The 17378-nt window shown below is 30.3% G+C and overlaps 2 protein-coding genes across 3 annotated transcripts; one reads left to right on the top strand and one right to left on the bottom strand.

Annotated features, from left to right (window-relative positions):
* Nucleotides 1-1679: 1679 nt before the first annotated feature.
* LOC119679971 (protein windpipe) lies at nt 1680-4436 on the top strand. Its single transcript, XM_038092574.1, has one exon. It carries the CDS (start codon nt 1784-1786, stop codon nt 3851-3853), a length of 2070 nt encoding a protein of 689 aa, XP_037948502.1. The 5' UTR covers nt 1680-1783; the 3' UTR covers nt 3854-4436.
* Nucleotides 4437-8066: 3630 nt separating this feature from the next.
* On the bottom strand, nt 8067-16886 carry LOC119682125 (the record flags this gene model as incomplete). Of its 2 annotated transcripts, XM_038095492.1 has the most annotated exon segments (6): nt 8067-9186; nt 9249-9508; nt 9568-9784; nt 9849-11178; nt 13421-13476; nt 13532-13658. In XM_038095492.1, coding segments are annotated over 4 exon segments (2718 nt in total). In that variant the 5' UTR covers nt 11123-11178; nt 13421-13476; nt 13532-13658.
* Nucleotides 16887-17378: the final 492 nt, after the last annotated feature.

Below are 17378 nucleotides of genomic sequence, written 5' to 3'. Positions count from 1 at the left end.
TTTTATTTTATTTTATTTTATTTTATTTTATTTTATTTTATTTTATTTTAGTTTAGTTAATTACATTTAACTTTGTATTATATTAATTTATTGTAGTTTGTTTTATTTTAGTTTATGTTATTTTATTAATTTTATTATATGTTTAATCATATATTATTTTATTTTATTTTATTTTATTTGCTATATTCTATTTTATTTAATTTTATTTTATTTTATTTTATTTTATTATATATAAAAAATATAGATTTATTTTTTTTTGTGTTATTTTATTTTGTTTTGTAATGTTATTTTATATTGCATTATATTATAATTATTTTATTTCTAATTTACTTAATTTTTCTTTATTTTATTTTATTTCATACACAAGGAGGCTATTATATTACAATATCATATTTTAAAATAATGTACTTTATAATTATAATATATAATTATTATAATTATAATTATAATTTTTTTTAAATTTATTTTACATTATTTGATTGTGTTTTATTTTATATTAATTTATATTTTTTTATTTAATTTAATTTAATTTATTTAAGCTTTGTATAATATTATTTAATTTATTATTATTATTTTGTTTTTTATATAATATTATTTTATTTTCTGCCTAATTTTATTATATTCAATTTAACCAATTAGCCTTACAATTTATTTTAATTTTTCTATTATTATAAAATTATAAAGTATAACGCTTTTACCGCACTTATTCAATGAAACAATTGCTCAGGATCTAATGTCCTACATAGTACTAACTAGTTAAACCCATTTATGATGAAAATAGAGACTATTACATTTGGTTTATCGATATTAGTATAACGAAGCTGAATATCATATTCAGATGTAATAATATCATATATATATATTTGACTAGGTAAATAACAATAATATTATATATACTGTTAAAATCACTACATATCTAGGAGAAGTAATAGATAGTGATCAGTATTCTCCCAAATTCCTTTGTTTCATTTTCGAATTGTATTTAGTAATCCCCTCTCTCTTCATGCTTAAAAGTATTATTTAAAAAATTAATTATTGCATTAGCGACAGACAATGAAATCAATTGTATTTCATTTGCAAGTCATAAGAAATGAATAAAATATGGAAATATCTGTGGGTTTGTAGACTGTAGATCATTAAGCCGCATTTAGTGTGACTGAGTCACTAAAGCCGGTTAACATAAGTCTTACGTCAGAGTTTGTTTTACTTTTTTGCATAAAAATAATCCGAATCCGAATCACAAGAACAATTAACAAAATCTGATGTCATTGTTAGTGCGAAAAGTGGCTCTTCAAAATCGAGGCGACACACACACACAAGCACAAAAAAGTGCGAAAATAAAGTTGAAATGGAAAAGTAAAATCAATTACGAGTGTTCGAAAGTGGGAGATATCGAATTTATCACCGATAAGTGAGTTGACACTTGATAAGTGAATAAGTTGCCAACACAAGTTTGGTGCATAATCGATGGGCGATAAGGTATGACGTTATTCACGAGTAGAATTGCGACACTACAACAATTCTTCATATAGTTTTTTTCGGCTATGCTTAGTCAGACTTTTGCCATTGTAGCTTTAGGTTCGCTTAAAAATGTGTGTTTATATAATTAAATAGAAAAATAGGTTGAATATAATTTACTAATGTATTTTTTATTTTTTTTTGATTATTTTTCCAGTTGATACTCGTCCACATCATAAGAGGAGAGCATTGATATTTTGTAAATATAAACGTCAATACATCAACTATTTCAACAGAACACCGACCTTCCGTTTCATATAACGAAATGCTACGTCCGAATCAGAAGGTGTTCGTAGCTTTAGCTGCACTACTGCTCTGCACTTTCTCTACTACTTCAGCTGAGACACAGGCTGATGACAATTTCAACTGCCCCGAAGACTGCCAATGTGTGATACCACCCAACACACAACACACGTTTCTGCATGCGAAATGTAAGAGCTTGAATGGTCTGAAGACTAAGGCACCTCTACAGACCACACTGCCCATACATTCCATTGACTTATCATATCTTCGTCTGGCACGTCTCTCGCATTCTTTGGATAAGTTACACGATTTGACTTCGATCGACTTGTCGCACAACGAATTGCATGAAATCGGCCATTTGGGTCGCCGTATTAAGAAATTGAACTTGAAAGGCAATCGCATAACCTCAGGAAAGCTTTTAAAGCTGCCACATCATTTGCAGGTCTTAAACTTACAACACAACGACATCACTTACTTGCCAATTGAGTTCACCAACTTCAAGAACTTACACACATTGGAGTTAAGCCATAATCAAATAAATTGCTCATGTGAAACCTTAGAGGTACGTAATTGGTTACAACAGCATCATGTTTTCATGGAACATCCAGTCAAGTGCAGTTATCCTGTTGAAGTGAAGGGTCAATCATGGTTGCAAGTAAAGCAGGCACACATTTGTGAGCAAGAAAAACAAGGTTGGAATGCAGATCAAGATGAGAACGAGTTAATGATGGGCGATCAACCAATGGAAGGGTCGGGCGATGAAGAGGAAGAAGATGAATTGGGTAAAGCATACATGCCAATTGAAAAGAAGCCCACATCAAATAAATCCAATGAGTTGAATGATGTGGAAGGCTCGGGAGACTTGGGTGAAATGAATATGCCATTAAGAAACGAACTGAGTACAAATAATCCAATTGAGGCAACAACTGAAATGATTGATGACGTAGATGAAGATGATGGCTCTGGTAGTGGTGCAGGAATTCTTATCGCACTACACTCAGATAGAGACTCTCTCGTTAATCATGACTTCCACTACCCAACAAGTAATGAGAAAGATCATGACAGCAACCATGATGATAGCTTTGATAATAAACCGATAGAGGAGCCACAAGTAGAACCAACACAATCTCCAGATATATTTGGCGCCGGTATGGGCATATTTGATGGTGCTGAAGATAACGATGATAAAACTAATGATGGAGTAGATGAGGAAATCATTGTACCTGCTATATATCACGCAGAAGAAGCAGCACCTGAAGCTAACTCTGATGCCGCAATAATTGATGATGGAATTGATACAGAAACAAAGTCTGAAAATATAGAACGTGCAGAAGTAGGCGCACAGGATGACAATAATGCTACTTACTTCTTATTAGGCGTAATTGTACTCATAGTTGTTGGACTCTTCCTATTTGTGGGCATCAAGCGCTGTAAAAACAAGAATAACGCAAATGACCCAGAAAATCCACGACAAACAGAATTGCTAGATATGGACAAGAAGAATCTTGGCAAACCTTTGCAACGAAACGGTAACGAACAAATGCCTTTAATTGGTGAAAAATCCAAATCCGATATGGCGAAACCAATAAATGGTGCAGATAAAAAACCCTACGATTCGAATGATGTTAAAGATGGACACACACAACAACCACTGCTCAATGGAAATGGCAATACAAATGGAACAACATCACCAGCCGATGAAGAAATTATACCGAAAATCAACGAACCACTGAACGAAAATGCGCCACATCAATATTATCCAATAACACCGCGTTATCCCACACCGAAATCGCCACGCGCTTCCAAATACGCACAATATCCAGCCAATGAAAACAATAACAATAATAATAATAATAATGTTGACGATGCATATCTGCCCTCATCACCCAAATCTGGACGTTACTCACCCGTCTACTCACCCGAAACGGGACGTGTTAAGATAAAACTGACTGAAACGCCTAAACCTAAAACTCCGATGTTAGTGACACGCAGTAAATCGAATGCAGGCGATTTTGTAACAACTCCCGTAACAGATTCAGTGATGCCCGCGGTACATGTGGGCGGTGTCGTAAATGGGCATGTAGACCATTAGGAAGATTTGATGAATGAAGTGAAGGGTGCTTAAAATACCGAAAAACAAAAAAAATTTAATTTTTTTTTGCTATACTATTTTTGGATTCATATTTTTTTACGCTCTTTAATTAAACAATTAACTTGATTAATGTTGTAATGGCGGGGAGGAAGAGTACCTATGTAAAAATATACGTTTAACGTTACTTACAATTAACAAATTTTCTAACTATTAGCGCTCTACTTTCTATGCAATAAATTTATAAATTCAACAAATTTACTTGAACTCCTTAAAGTCAAAGTTCCTATACCAAAAGATGTCTTCATCCTACCATCAAGACGAAAGGATATGAGCGTTAATTAACTACTTTCAACTTCAACTCCATTCAAGCTCTCAGTTTCGATGAGTGCCAATTAAATGTGCCTTAGACAATTAACGACAGGTTCGAAAATTAATTTTGTTCATTTTCCATAAATTAACATGCGTTTTGAACAAAATAAAAATAATTAACATAATTAAAATAATTAAGTAATTAAACTAAATTTGACCAAGTGATTTGTTGACTTGTGTATACGTTAAGAAGCAAAATTTTATAATGAAAAAAATCTATATGTTCTTAAATAAATATGGAAAAAGTAACTTACTAAAATTAAAATATTAAAATATTAAAGAATTAAAACATTAACAAATATAATTAATGTTGATTAATAATAAATAATAAATAAATAATAATAACTAATAAATAATAATAAATAATATAAAAAAAAATTAAAAAATAATATTAAAAAATAAAATTAAAAAATAATATTAAAAAATAAAATTAAAAAATAATATAAAAAAATAAAATTAAAAAATAAAATTAATATATAAAATTTGCAAATATTTTTATTAAATTTTATTATAAAAGAAATTTTTTTTTATAAAATTGAAACAACACTAAGTAAATATATAAAGAAAACAACATTGTGATAGGTTTAAAAAATAATAGAAAAAAAGTAAAAACATTTTTATATATGTAAAATATGTGTTTAAAATGTATTTTAATGCAAAATGTAATTTTTATAATTTTTAATAGAATGTTTGCATAATTATTTAAGTATTTTAGTTATAAATTAAAGCAAATATATACTTAGGAAAACAATTATTATAAATTTTACTTATAATTATAGAAAGAGAAAACAATAGCAAACATCGAGAGGAAGAAAAGGAAGGAAAATGTATATTTTGTTTAGTTTTCACTTCGCATAAGACAACTTTATGTGTTAATCAATAATTTAAATTATTTAATTTTAGTTTAATACCAAAGTCATTGTTTTTCTTTTTATTAGAAAATACGAACTCTAATTAATTATATATAATTTCTTTTATTTTCCTCAGTGAAATATTTTTATTCAAATAAAATTCTAACTGAAAAAAATTTTTTAATAAATTATAAGCTGCCTTTTCAAATACTTTTAATACTTTTATTAATTTTATTAATTTTAATATTTTTAATAATAAAAATTGACTTATTTCATTTTATTTTATTTTCTGTTTTTCGCTTGAAATACTTCAATGGAATATCCTATAATTGTAGTTATAATTTACATTTGTTGTTTATGTATTATATTCTGCTAAAAGAGATGAATTATAAATAAATAAAAATAATTAAAATTTTATATAAAATGTTTTTTAATCAAGTTTTTGTAAAGATATACTAACATGTGTTTATGTATATGGCACAGTTATAATAAATTATTAATCTTTATATTATGATTAAAGATGGGAACGAACTATAAAAGAAATGCATAGAGAAAGAAAGAGTTTTGTGGGCTATGTTCTTACCGGGACTTCCTTGATACGCCGATTTGACAAGATTCAATATCAGAAGAGTCAACTATTCTCAGTTATTGTTTTCACTATATTATATGGATTATTTTTCAAGGTAACGAGACTTGAAGTTGTAAATTTTTTGTCAAGACCTAATAATAGAAGAGTCAACTATTCTCAGTTATTGTTTTCATTATATTATACGGTAGCTAGACTTAAAGTTGTAAATTTCTTACATTACTTACACTAACAAAAACTATACACCAAATCCAGTGCCAAATAGTATATACATATATTTTATTTTGAATACACTAAAGTACTACATAGCTAATTAGTTGAAAAGAATCAGTCAATTAAGAAGGCTTAATCTCAGAGAGGGTTAAGCAATTTGAGCTCATGGCAAACTACTGGGTTGACTTATAAACAGAAGGGATCTAGCAAATGGTACAAAGAGCATGGGGAGAGAGAGAAAGTCAACGGTAATGATGATGTTGTTTGAGATTACCAAAGTCTACAATAAAGACACAAAAGAGTTGAAGTGAGTGAAAGTCAATAAAAATGGAAATGCTGGACATTGCTAAAGCCTTTAATAAAGTGTGACGCGCTAGACTTATCATCAAGTTAAGTAATTATAGGCTACCAAATAGACTAGTCAAGCTCATCAGTAGTTTCTTTAATAATAGAGACTATCACAGAGCTCCCCTTTAACTCCAATCTAATACAATTTATACACAGTCCACCTTCCAATTGCGGAAAAATCCCACTATCTTTATTTACTGATGATACAAACATCATGGACTACAATAAAAGCGCGGATTTAATCACTAACATTTTGCTATCATTGAACAAATTAAAATAATTAAGTGATTAAAAAATAAATATGACCAACTGAAAGTAATATTTTATAACCAAAATATCTATATGATTTTGAATAAATTGTATAAATAAATAAGAGTGATCTAAGAATGAACTGAAGGTACGTCAAAATAATGAATTCCATATTCCTGTTTATATATTTTATATATAGATACTATATAATAATGATGTTGAATTACCTACAGTGGTATGGTCTTATTGAAATCAAAACAGCAGTTAGAGCAGTACCCATTGAAATGAATTTACAATAGAAAACAATGTAGAGAGTCTTAGTACATTAAGAACAAAAATTAAAACTAAAGTTTAAAGCTTTTCGAACGAGTAAAGAGTAAAATGTTTTTATTATTGTAAATAACAAAAAATTCTTGAGCGCCATCTATGTTTAAAATATGCTTCATAAATGTTGGTTTGTGTCTACAATTTACATAATGCCTATTGTGAATTAGTTATTTTATAATTCACAATATTCACATACGACCACAAGTAGTGTTAGCAAAGACATGTATCTACAAGCTTATTTACCGAACTTTAATGGTTGTGCTGCCATCTGCCGATGTAATATTAATGTAAACTTATCTATAGTACAAATATCGTATATGATGTTAAATGGTTAACTTTTGTAAATACCGTAATTTTAGAGGATGTAATGCCATCTATACAGTAAATGCTATGCTTTGAGGGACAAGAGCTTTAGTATCTATTGTGAACACACAGAAATATTTATCGAAGACAATTAATAAGATGAACGGTTTTTAGCTGTACTGTACTGTACTACAAAATTGTTATTAAGTGCAACCAGAACGCATGACCTGCAAAAAATATATACTGTGGGTACGATCTATTAATTATGGTAGTTACTTACTATCACTTAGTTGGTCATTACAAATGTAAGTCGACCTTGGTTGTGGTTAGTATCTTCCGCCAGTCAATTCGATCAGTGGTTTACTGCCATCGGTTGGTATGACCCAGTGTCATCAGTGTTTTCTACTAGCCATTACCGATTTAAACACTTCATAAGCCGGAGCAGTTTCTTCCATTTGTACGACATGAGCAAGTCAGCGAAGTTGCTGAATTTTTATGCGCTTAACTATGTCAATGTCACGGTATAGCTTGTACAGATCATCATGCCTTCTAATCTATGCAGTAAGTAACCAAAGTTTTTCTCTCGAATACTCCTAGTGTCTTCCAATCACAGTTGGTAGTGAGAAGGTTGTGCGTCATACAGCAAGACATGATAAGAGACTCGTGGAGTTTGATTTTTTTAGTCGAGAAAAGGCTTTATTTCTTAACTGCATACTTAGCGCGAAATAACATCTGTTGGAAAAACTGATGCTTCGTACAATTTCTAGACTAACGGCTGGCAGTAAGCCTCCATTAAAATTCTTCAGTTATACCTGCTTGTCGTAATATCAATTAACCCAGTGGATTCTTAAAGCTAGCCGTTTATTATAACCTATATTTAAGCGGTAAGTCTACGGTACTTCTAAGGTACCGCAGCTTACCTTATTTTCATGGATATGACGATAAGTACTATCGTTTGAAAGCAGACTAAACAATGTCTTTATAAATAAAATATTTTAATAATAACGATTATACATGTGACTTAGTTTAATTCTAACTTAATTTGTAAATGTATTTAAAATCTTACAAATAAACTTAAACTTTTTAAAGCAGTTTGGTTAATTATATTTTTTAAATTAATTTAGAATAAAGTCTCTCGCATTGGCTTGTGCACAATCACCATTGGCTCTCTGTCTGAGGAGGAAGTATCACCATCAGCAGCTGCTGCTGCTGCATTAAAATTGCCACTTGCACGTCTACTACTAGAATTTTTCAATTTTTTCCTTTTGCTCCTCTCCAAATCTCGCTCACCCTCCAACATCGAAGAAGACGAACTATTTGCTTCTGCCAGAGAGGTCATATCGGGCTCGACAACAACATGAAAATCGCTTCCTTCAGGCGAATTCGAATTGGATTTTTGTGCGAAGTAGTTTTCTATGGCTGGCGCAAGCATTATAGCACTGCTATTGGCATATATATTCACGTTGCAGTCATCACCAATAGATGAAACGGATGGCTTGGGTTTACGGCGTGCGAATGGACTACCAGGTTTACTATTTACGTCAAATTCAGGATCAGTTAAAAATTCAACACTATCTGCTAAGAGCGTAGCACGTTTAAAAGGTGGAATTTCGGCAATTTTCGGTTTTCTTTTGGTATATGGACTATAATCATAACCATGGAAATTACCGATTTTCTCTGCTGACTGCAGATTTTGTGATTTTAGATGAGCAGCTGGGAAGCGTGAGTCTTCTATGCTAAAACGACGACTACCGGAAGGATTGTGCTCAATACGGCCAGTACGTCGAAATGGTTCAATTTGTGCTGTACGTTCTTTAGCACGATTAGAGAGCATTTCTTCGCTACGAAAACGTTGTCTGTTGTCTAAAAGAAGATCGCTATCTTCGGGATCACCTTCAGGATCAGTTGGTGTACGATGTAGTTTTCTGCGTGATCTACTCGCAGCTGTCAAGTCCCACATAGATTTGATTGGACGTTCCGGCTTTGGCATGAGAAGCGCATCTTCATAAGAAGGCAGATTTGATGTGCGGAGACTTGCTGCAGTCGATGAAGCCTCTTCACTTAGTATGCGTTGGTTGAGACGACGTCTAAGGTGAAGTTATTAAAGCAATTATCATAAATATAAAAATTAAATTGAATATTTCCTTACATTTCCATCATTTCCTCTTGGTTTTGGCGGTATTCGTTGACGTCATTCTCTTCTTTGCGTTTCCTCATGTATTTCGTAAAACAAGTGAAACAAAATATCAATACACCAATAACCATAATACTCGTTAAAATGGTAGTCCAAACCTTCTCGGCACTGCTGTTGCGTTGTCTTGGCAGCCAAACATTGGCACAGGACATTTCCCAGGTCTGACCATACAACACTGAAGGAGATGCACAGCGTAGACTTATTTTATCTTGTAACTAAAAAAATATACTTTATTAATTTCTTTAAAATAAAGCCCTGAATGAAGAAGGGATACCTTCTGTGGTTTCGTTACTAGGTAATCATAAAAGTCCATAAATTCAGTGTCATGACAGTTGCAAATCCAGGGATTATCGCCCACCCAAATTGCATCCAAATATTTATTTGAACGAAAATATTTCGCTGAAAAGGGATTGGTAAAACGGTTGCCATTTAAGTGCAGTGATGCCAACTCCGGAAAGTCACGGAAAGTACTGTTGCGTATTGCAGATAATCTATGGAGGGAAAGAGGAAACCAAACATTACTTAAATGATGTATATTATCTTAAGAGAACTCACCTGCAGTTGCTTAAATTAAGTCGTTGTAAAGTTTCGGAACGCATGCCACCTGGAAAATCCCTAAGGAGATTATTGGATAAGTCCAAGCGTTGTATCGTAGTTAAACCAGAAAGCGCTGTAGTTTCGATTGCGTGTATTTCGCACCAACTCAAGTTGATGTCTCGCAAAGAGTTCGAAATGAGTTTCGTTAGTCTTTCGATAACATTTCGGCTGAGGTTTAATGTAGTTAGAATATCGTTGCTGCGGAATAGATTGCGATCCAATCGTGCTATTTCATTGTAAGACAAATCGAGTGCCGTTAAATGTTTCAATTTGGAAAAAGTGTCATTTTCGATAAGACGTAGATTGTTCTTGGAGAGATCTATCATTTCCAATTGTGTACTGTTGGCGAAAGACTTGGCATTGATCGATTTTAATAGATTGCCACGTAGCTTCACAATTTTTAAACTAGGTAATCCGTTCAAATTAACAATATCTAAGTTACAATAGCTAATATCGATCTCTGTTATGGAATCTGATGTGATGTCATCCAACTGAATGGCTGTATTGCCTGATAAATGTAGCTTCTCTAGATTGGGTAAGCCACGGAGTAAGTTGGAACTGATTTGCTGCACATTGCAGTTGTTCAACTCCAATTTGCGCAAACTTCGCGATGGTAATGTGGGAATCGAGTTTATGGAATTATGAGATAAACCCAAACGCTCAAGATTTGGTAAACTATTGACGAGTATGTCACCGTTGACATCTGTTATACCACATTTCTCTAACTCAAGTACATTAATTGATTCGCTGGCAAGTGTGTACAGCTCATCATCTGCTGTGAAAGTGTACAGAAGATTTCCACTTAAACTTAATCGTTTTAGACTAATTGCATTCAGAAAAACTTCATTTGGGTTTATGTCCTCCCAACTGTTAATGCTGTTATTAGCCAAGATGAGCGTACGTAGTGATGAGAAGCCAACAAGTGCATCCGTATATAAATATGATATGTTATTGTTGGACAAATCTAATGAAATGAGTGATTCGATATCGGCTAAATATGTTGGAAATTCCACAAAAAGATTATGTGATAAGTCCAAATGCTGTATGGGCAGATCACTGAAGTTGGGGTACTCCGATAACTGTTGATGTGCACAATTTACTTCTAAGCTATCCAGCACCCAGGAACACCTACACTTCTGCGGACAGTTGACGGCAGCAACCGTAGAGAGTGATGTTGCAGTGATGATAAGAATGAGAATTTTATATAAAAATTTGTTCTGTTGCGACCTCATCGTTGGTGAGGAATCGATTAAAGCGAAAATGGTATGACTGATTAATCATAAAAATACTGAAAGAAAAAAGGATATAGATTGAAAAGTTATTGTATTAAATTATTTTTAAAAAGGAAAAAAAATAGTTGACCTTATCGTTTAATAATTATTTTGCTATTTAATTGATTTTCAACACTCGTTTTGATGAAATAAACTAAATTCTTAATATTTCAGTAGAGTGGTTTTTATCGAAGAGTAGTGAATTGCAACAACAACGACTTTTTTTTTATATTTAATTAATGGAGAGGTTTCGAAAAGTAGTGAACTACAACAACAAAAGTTCTTTTTACATTGTTTTAATTAATTTAATTTTTGGCTAACCATAGAGCTGCAATATAGAGCATTGCCAAATACCCATCATCAGTGGTCTTGGAACTATTTATTATATTCAGTTATTTGTAAATAACTTTCTGAGATGGCAAATACCAAAGGTTGAACTCTTAACCTGTTAGATTTAAAGCTAAGAGTGAGTGTTTATTAGCCAACTGACCCAAAGCCGTATTCCAAGACACTGATGACGGCTTGTTCGCAATATTCGGAACAGCTATATGGTCAGCCATATATCAAATTAATTAAAAATAATAAAAAAATGTGTTGTTGCAATTCACTACTGTTTGATTATTATTTTGCTTTATAAATTTTAAAGCTGAGGTCCAAAGGAACTAAAGATGTGTAACTAAAAGGTTTCGGTATTATATATTAAAAGAGAGAAGTATTATATTAAAATTATTATCATAATTCAAATATATCATAAGTTAATACATAATATAATAACATATATAATAAAAGTGAAAATACTTATCTTTGTAAGATAAGCGTGTATTTAAGTTCTGAGAGTTTCTCATATAAATAATAATTATTATTTACAAGTTTTCCCTTACTTTTTATTAGATGTTATATTGTTTAATTGAATGTTTTCATTGTAAATTACTTCTAATAATTTTAAAAAAGTTTTTTTTATATTTATTCACTTTGTTATAAATAAATTTATTATTGGAATAGTCGAATTATTGGATTTAACTAATTATCATCCATCGGTAAATATTTTCAAACACATCTACAATATATCACGGCTTGATAAGAGAACTTCGGAATATGCGTGAATGTGGGTTAAATTTTTTTACGAAGATGTATTCAGATACACATAAGTTATATATAATAATTTATTTATATATACACAAAATGTTTTTTTTTTGTTTTTTTGTTTTTGTTAAATAAACAAAAAACTTATCGACATAATCTTTTGTTATCAATTATTTTGTGAAAGCGGAAGGGTTAGTGTATGTGTTCATTCACTTTACTGATACCAGTACTGGGTATTTATTTGGTAGATTGTTTAGTATGAAAGATAATACTTGCATACTTGCATTTATATATATGAAAATACAAGAAAATAAATGGCTCCGTTAAAGCTTCTAAAGTCTTTTTACAGAAAATATTATTATAAATTTATTTGTTTTCTAATCATTCATAGAATTTTTTTAAGACTATACATTCAAACTGGATTGCGCAGTCGTTGGATAATGCAATGTCAAATGAAACGATATGGTATATTATATATAAAATAATAGAAATATTATATCAGGTAACAAGGTAATAAAAATCTATAGCTAGTATTTCCATTATACTATCATAATTCTTTAACAAGTGACCTAGTAAACTTGTAACTGATCCGTTTCTGACAGAGTAAGCATTAATTGAGCTTAATAGAGAGTCACGTAGCTTCATAATTTTTAAACTAGGTAATCAGTTCAGAGTAATAGGTAACATCCAAGTTGCAATAACTTATAACGATCTCTGTAATGAAGTCAGAAGTGATATCTTTCAACTAAATCGTTTTGTTGCTAATATTAATTGTTGAGAAATATGGAGTTTTTTTGATATAAATTTTCAACTCAGCCGTTGCTATGGAAATCACGGGAGCAATACGAAAATATTAAAGAGTTGATATAAAAAGAGGTTATGACATACAATATTATGTATATGTGCTGCATATTCCAGTACTCAAAAGATTAGCTGAAAGCTATATGCATACTATATGGGTGATTATATGCTACTTTTGTAAAACAAAACCACTATATCCCATATAAAATATTTAACTAAAACTCCAGTAATTGTACAATGGCGTACTTTTGATCACTAATAAAGATAATACATATATCTAAAGAGTTCGACAGAGGTTTACTTAACTCGAACTAATGGTAATAACTTCTATATTTCCAATCATTAACAGTAGATTAGCAATAAATACAAACTTACTTTATAGAACACTTCCTCAGATCATTCCTTCTACAAGATACTTAACACAGAATTTCCTATAAATATATCAACACATTACTATTAACAAAACCATACAAGGACTATACATACTTCATAGGTGGAATACTTATTATCTCCGAAAAATTTTTATACAGAGACATTTCTATTGCTTCACAAGCGCTGGAACCTCATTCCGGGATTCTTCTCTAAATTGAACTGCATAAAATAAACAAAGTGCTAATGAACAGCGTGGATCACAATGCAACATGTTAAATGAAAGAAATCAAATTAAGTAGAAATATATATGAGAAAATAAGTTCAAAAGAAAGTGCAAGCTAACAGCACTAAAAAATAGAAGCATATAAATTTCTCAAAAAATTTATATAGAAAATTTCTGAAAAAATATTTTCAGTTAAATAATAAGAAAATGAATTTGTTATTTGCACAAATTTTATTAAATTATTTTTTTTCTATAAGTATTTCGAACTCTGTATTACACAAAATTAACCAAATAATTATTTACAAACATTTTTCATATTAATTATCAATTAAACCAACAATATCACTGATAAGCTTTTCTATCATAATTTGCGTATATTTCGTAAATAAATTTTATTAAAAAAAGAAGAAGAAGAAAGTTCTGAAGCATGAATCAAGCACAACTGTCAATGTTACTCATTTTCCAAATGCCATGGGTTTTGTTAAATAATTTTTTTTTTTTTTTTGTAAATACGAAGAAGAAAGTCTATGCTTTTTGGTTACCGGAAAATATTTTGTCACAACAAAAATTAGATATTGAATTAAAACTGATATGGAGCGATTAGCGCCCTTGCAAATGTTACCAAGAAATGTTAAAGCTGATTAATTGATTTAGCTATATTAAATATTGAACATGACTTCTAGAAAAAAAAATATAAATAATTATTTATAAATAAACAAATTAATTAGCGCTTACTTCTATGTTGTTGTTTTTAACATTAATAATAAATATAAATATTTTAAAAACAATTAATTTACTTTTCAGCGAACTTGATATTTACTTACATTCATACCTGCACATAAATGCATACACATACTACGTCAAACATAAAAACTATGGTAATGACAGAAGCAGTAAAAAGCCAAATGAATAAAGTATCGGAAATAAAGAAAATATCGACGAGTTGCAGGAAAAAAGAAAGGGAATATATAATTTTTACTACTTTAACTTATCAATCTAATTTTGATTACTTTACATTAAGACTGAAAAGTTTTCGGAAATTCTCATTTAAAATTCGCGCGCTGTATATTTTTCGATATTTTAAGTTTATGTAGTTTGGCAGCACTGTCCTTAATTACTATGCCAAAAATGAGCTCGATCTGTCAGACAGTTCGTTTACGGCAGCTGTTGAAACCAGTTCACCTCAGTAGTGCGTTGCGAAATGTCTTCGACGGTCGTACGACCGTCCTGGAAGGCTTTGTACCACTCATAAACTTGAGTTTTCGATAAAACTGATTCCCCATAAGCCTTTTGTAGCATTCGCAACGATTCTGCACACGAAATTTCGTTCGAAACACAAAATTTGATGCAAACTCTTTGTTCAATATTTTTTTCCATTGTTTTTTTCGCAACGCCCTACTGAGGTGAACTGGTTTCAACAGCTGCCGTAAACGAACTGTCTGACAGATCGCGCTCATTTTTGGCATAGTAATTAAGGACAGTGCTGCCAAACTACATAAACTTAAAATATCGAAAAATATACAGCGCGCGAATTTTAAATGAGAATTTCCGAAAACTTTTCGGTCTTAATGTATATTATATTGAAATAATATTAAATATTTCCTGTTGAAAGCCTCATATTAAACATAATGAATTATTCCAGAGAATATCCAATCAAAGCATAACTAAGCGTGATATCACAAGGTAAGCCATCAAGTGAAACTCTGAAGGATTCTGAAAGAGATAACTTTTACTGAGAGTAGAAACAACATAACATATTTTTATTCAAATTCTAGATTTATAATTTCATTCTCTTTCCTTCTTCTCACTTTTTCTCCTTCTGTTTCTAAACAAAAGCAAAAAGTTAGAGGTTCTATTGGTTTATTACCGGGAATATAATAAACTTCATATATTCCAACAAATGTTTTGGTTTATTTCTCTGTTCTTCCCATTCTCTGCCTTGCTTTCAACTTTTTTCCAACTATTTCTGAGTCTATTTCTAATTAAACAAAGATAAAGTGGGCTACATAGTCATATTGACATCATCCATTACCAGCTGAATGGTTTCTGATATTATTCATCACTTCATGCTACGGTCATGCTTGAATTAAGTCACGGAATCGTTTTTACTAATTTTACTCTTTAATTGTGTAAAGTGACTATTACGTCGAAGTCAGGGAACTACTCGAAATATGGTAAAGAAAACATATGATCTAGTGATAAAGATTATAAACTATAAGCACTATAAAGGTCCTATTGCATTACTGTTGAGCAATTGATATTATTGGTAAATGGACATCGCCTACGTAAATTTTTCCATTGGCTATTCCAAGCAATATTGATTGATAAAATATATATGATAAGTCGAGAATTAAAAAAGAGACAAATATAACAAAGCTCACTGCCTCTGAGCTAAAAAATCTGGTAGGGTTCAACCCTTTTTATTTGCAATCTTAAAAACTATTTACAAATTATTAAATATGAGAAATAATTCCAAAACCTTTGATGATGGGTATTTGCTAATACTCTAAAGCAGCAAAATTTAATTAATAAAAAAACAAATAATAATTTTGTTGTTCCAATTCACTACTATTCGAAACCTCTCTACTCTATTTCAAGTAATCTTTTTATTATAAATAAATTCGTTGATATACAAATAATTTTTTTCTGTTAGTTTTTGAGATACTCTGTATCAATATTCAGAAGTATTTTTATACGTATTTCTAGAAGCTACTTTTATAGTCCAAATAACCTCAAATTACTCAAACTATTTACATTTTAATGTGTATATAATATAGATAACAATTTGGTAGCACTTGGCAGTATCTATTTAAAAAGCGAACATTAAAAATGGGAGGGGGCAATATATATTTTGAAAACTATTTTTCAAAGTTAAAAGCTCTTGCAGATAGTAAATATTTTATATAAATATTTTAATCATTTGATGACATCATTAATTACACATTTGTAGTTTTTTTTATTATTTTTATTTTTAGTTTAGCTGATAAGTTTATTGCTAAGATTATGTTTATTAATTTTTACACTTGGCAGTAAGTTTACCTTTCAATGTATTTTGAAAGTGCAATCGAAACGGAAAATTTCTTATCAATCAAAGCGAATTGCACGCAAATCGCATTGTTCCCGGTCTGAAATTACGTCTTCAGTTTTATATTTGGATATTTTAACTTATAATCAATTTTATTATTTTTCTATAATTTTAACTTTTAATATTGATACCAAATTTATCAACTGGAAAATCACATTTTAATATATAAAGAATGACTCAAGTAGTTCTGAACTCAAAAAATATCTTTTCTAAATATTTTTTTAAAAATTTACTCGTTTTTCGTAGTGCCCGCACGTTTCCATTCAAATCTTGTTAAATACTAGTCCAGCTTACTCACCTGTTAGTATTTGCTGCCTCGATACGGTATAGACTAAATTATTACACTGATAAGATAAGCGCTGATAACAGTTTGAGATTAATTTCTAGTTTAACCAATTGAGCGCATGAATAATTAAACTTCGTTAGTAAGAAAATATAAAATATTTCCAAATAATGTAAAGCTTTTGTGTGAAGTTTAATAAAGTTCGATATATAATGAATATACATATATAAATAATATAATTATTATTATATATTTTACATATTTATTATAACAATAAAATGTATCACAATTGCAAAAAATTCCAGGTTTTTTAATAAAATTTTCATTGTAAATAAAATAAAATATTAATAATTATATAGCAGCTATTATT

This window comes from Teleopsis dalmanni, chromosome 2 (genome assembly GCF_002237135.1).
Source record: "Teleopsis dalmanni isolate 2A chromosome 2, ASM223713v2, whole genome shotgun sequence".
NCBI classification, from domain to species: Eukaryota; Metazoa; Arthropoda; class Insecta; order Diptera; family Diopsidae; genus Teleopsis; species Teleopsis dalmanni.
This window is presented reverse-complemented; position numbering and strand designations above follow the sequence as displayed.

Excerpts from the sequence above, each read along its gene's own strand:
- LOC119679971 (XM_038092574.1), top strand. The coding sequence starts at position 1,784 with ATGCTACGTCCGAATCAGAAGGTGTTCGTAGCTTTAGCTGCACTACTG.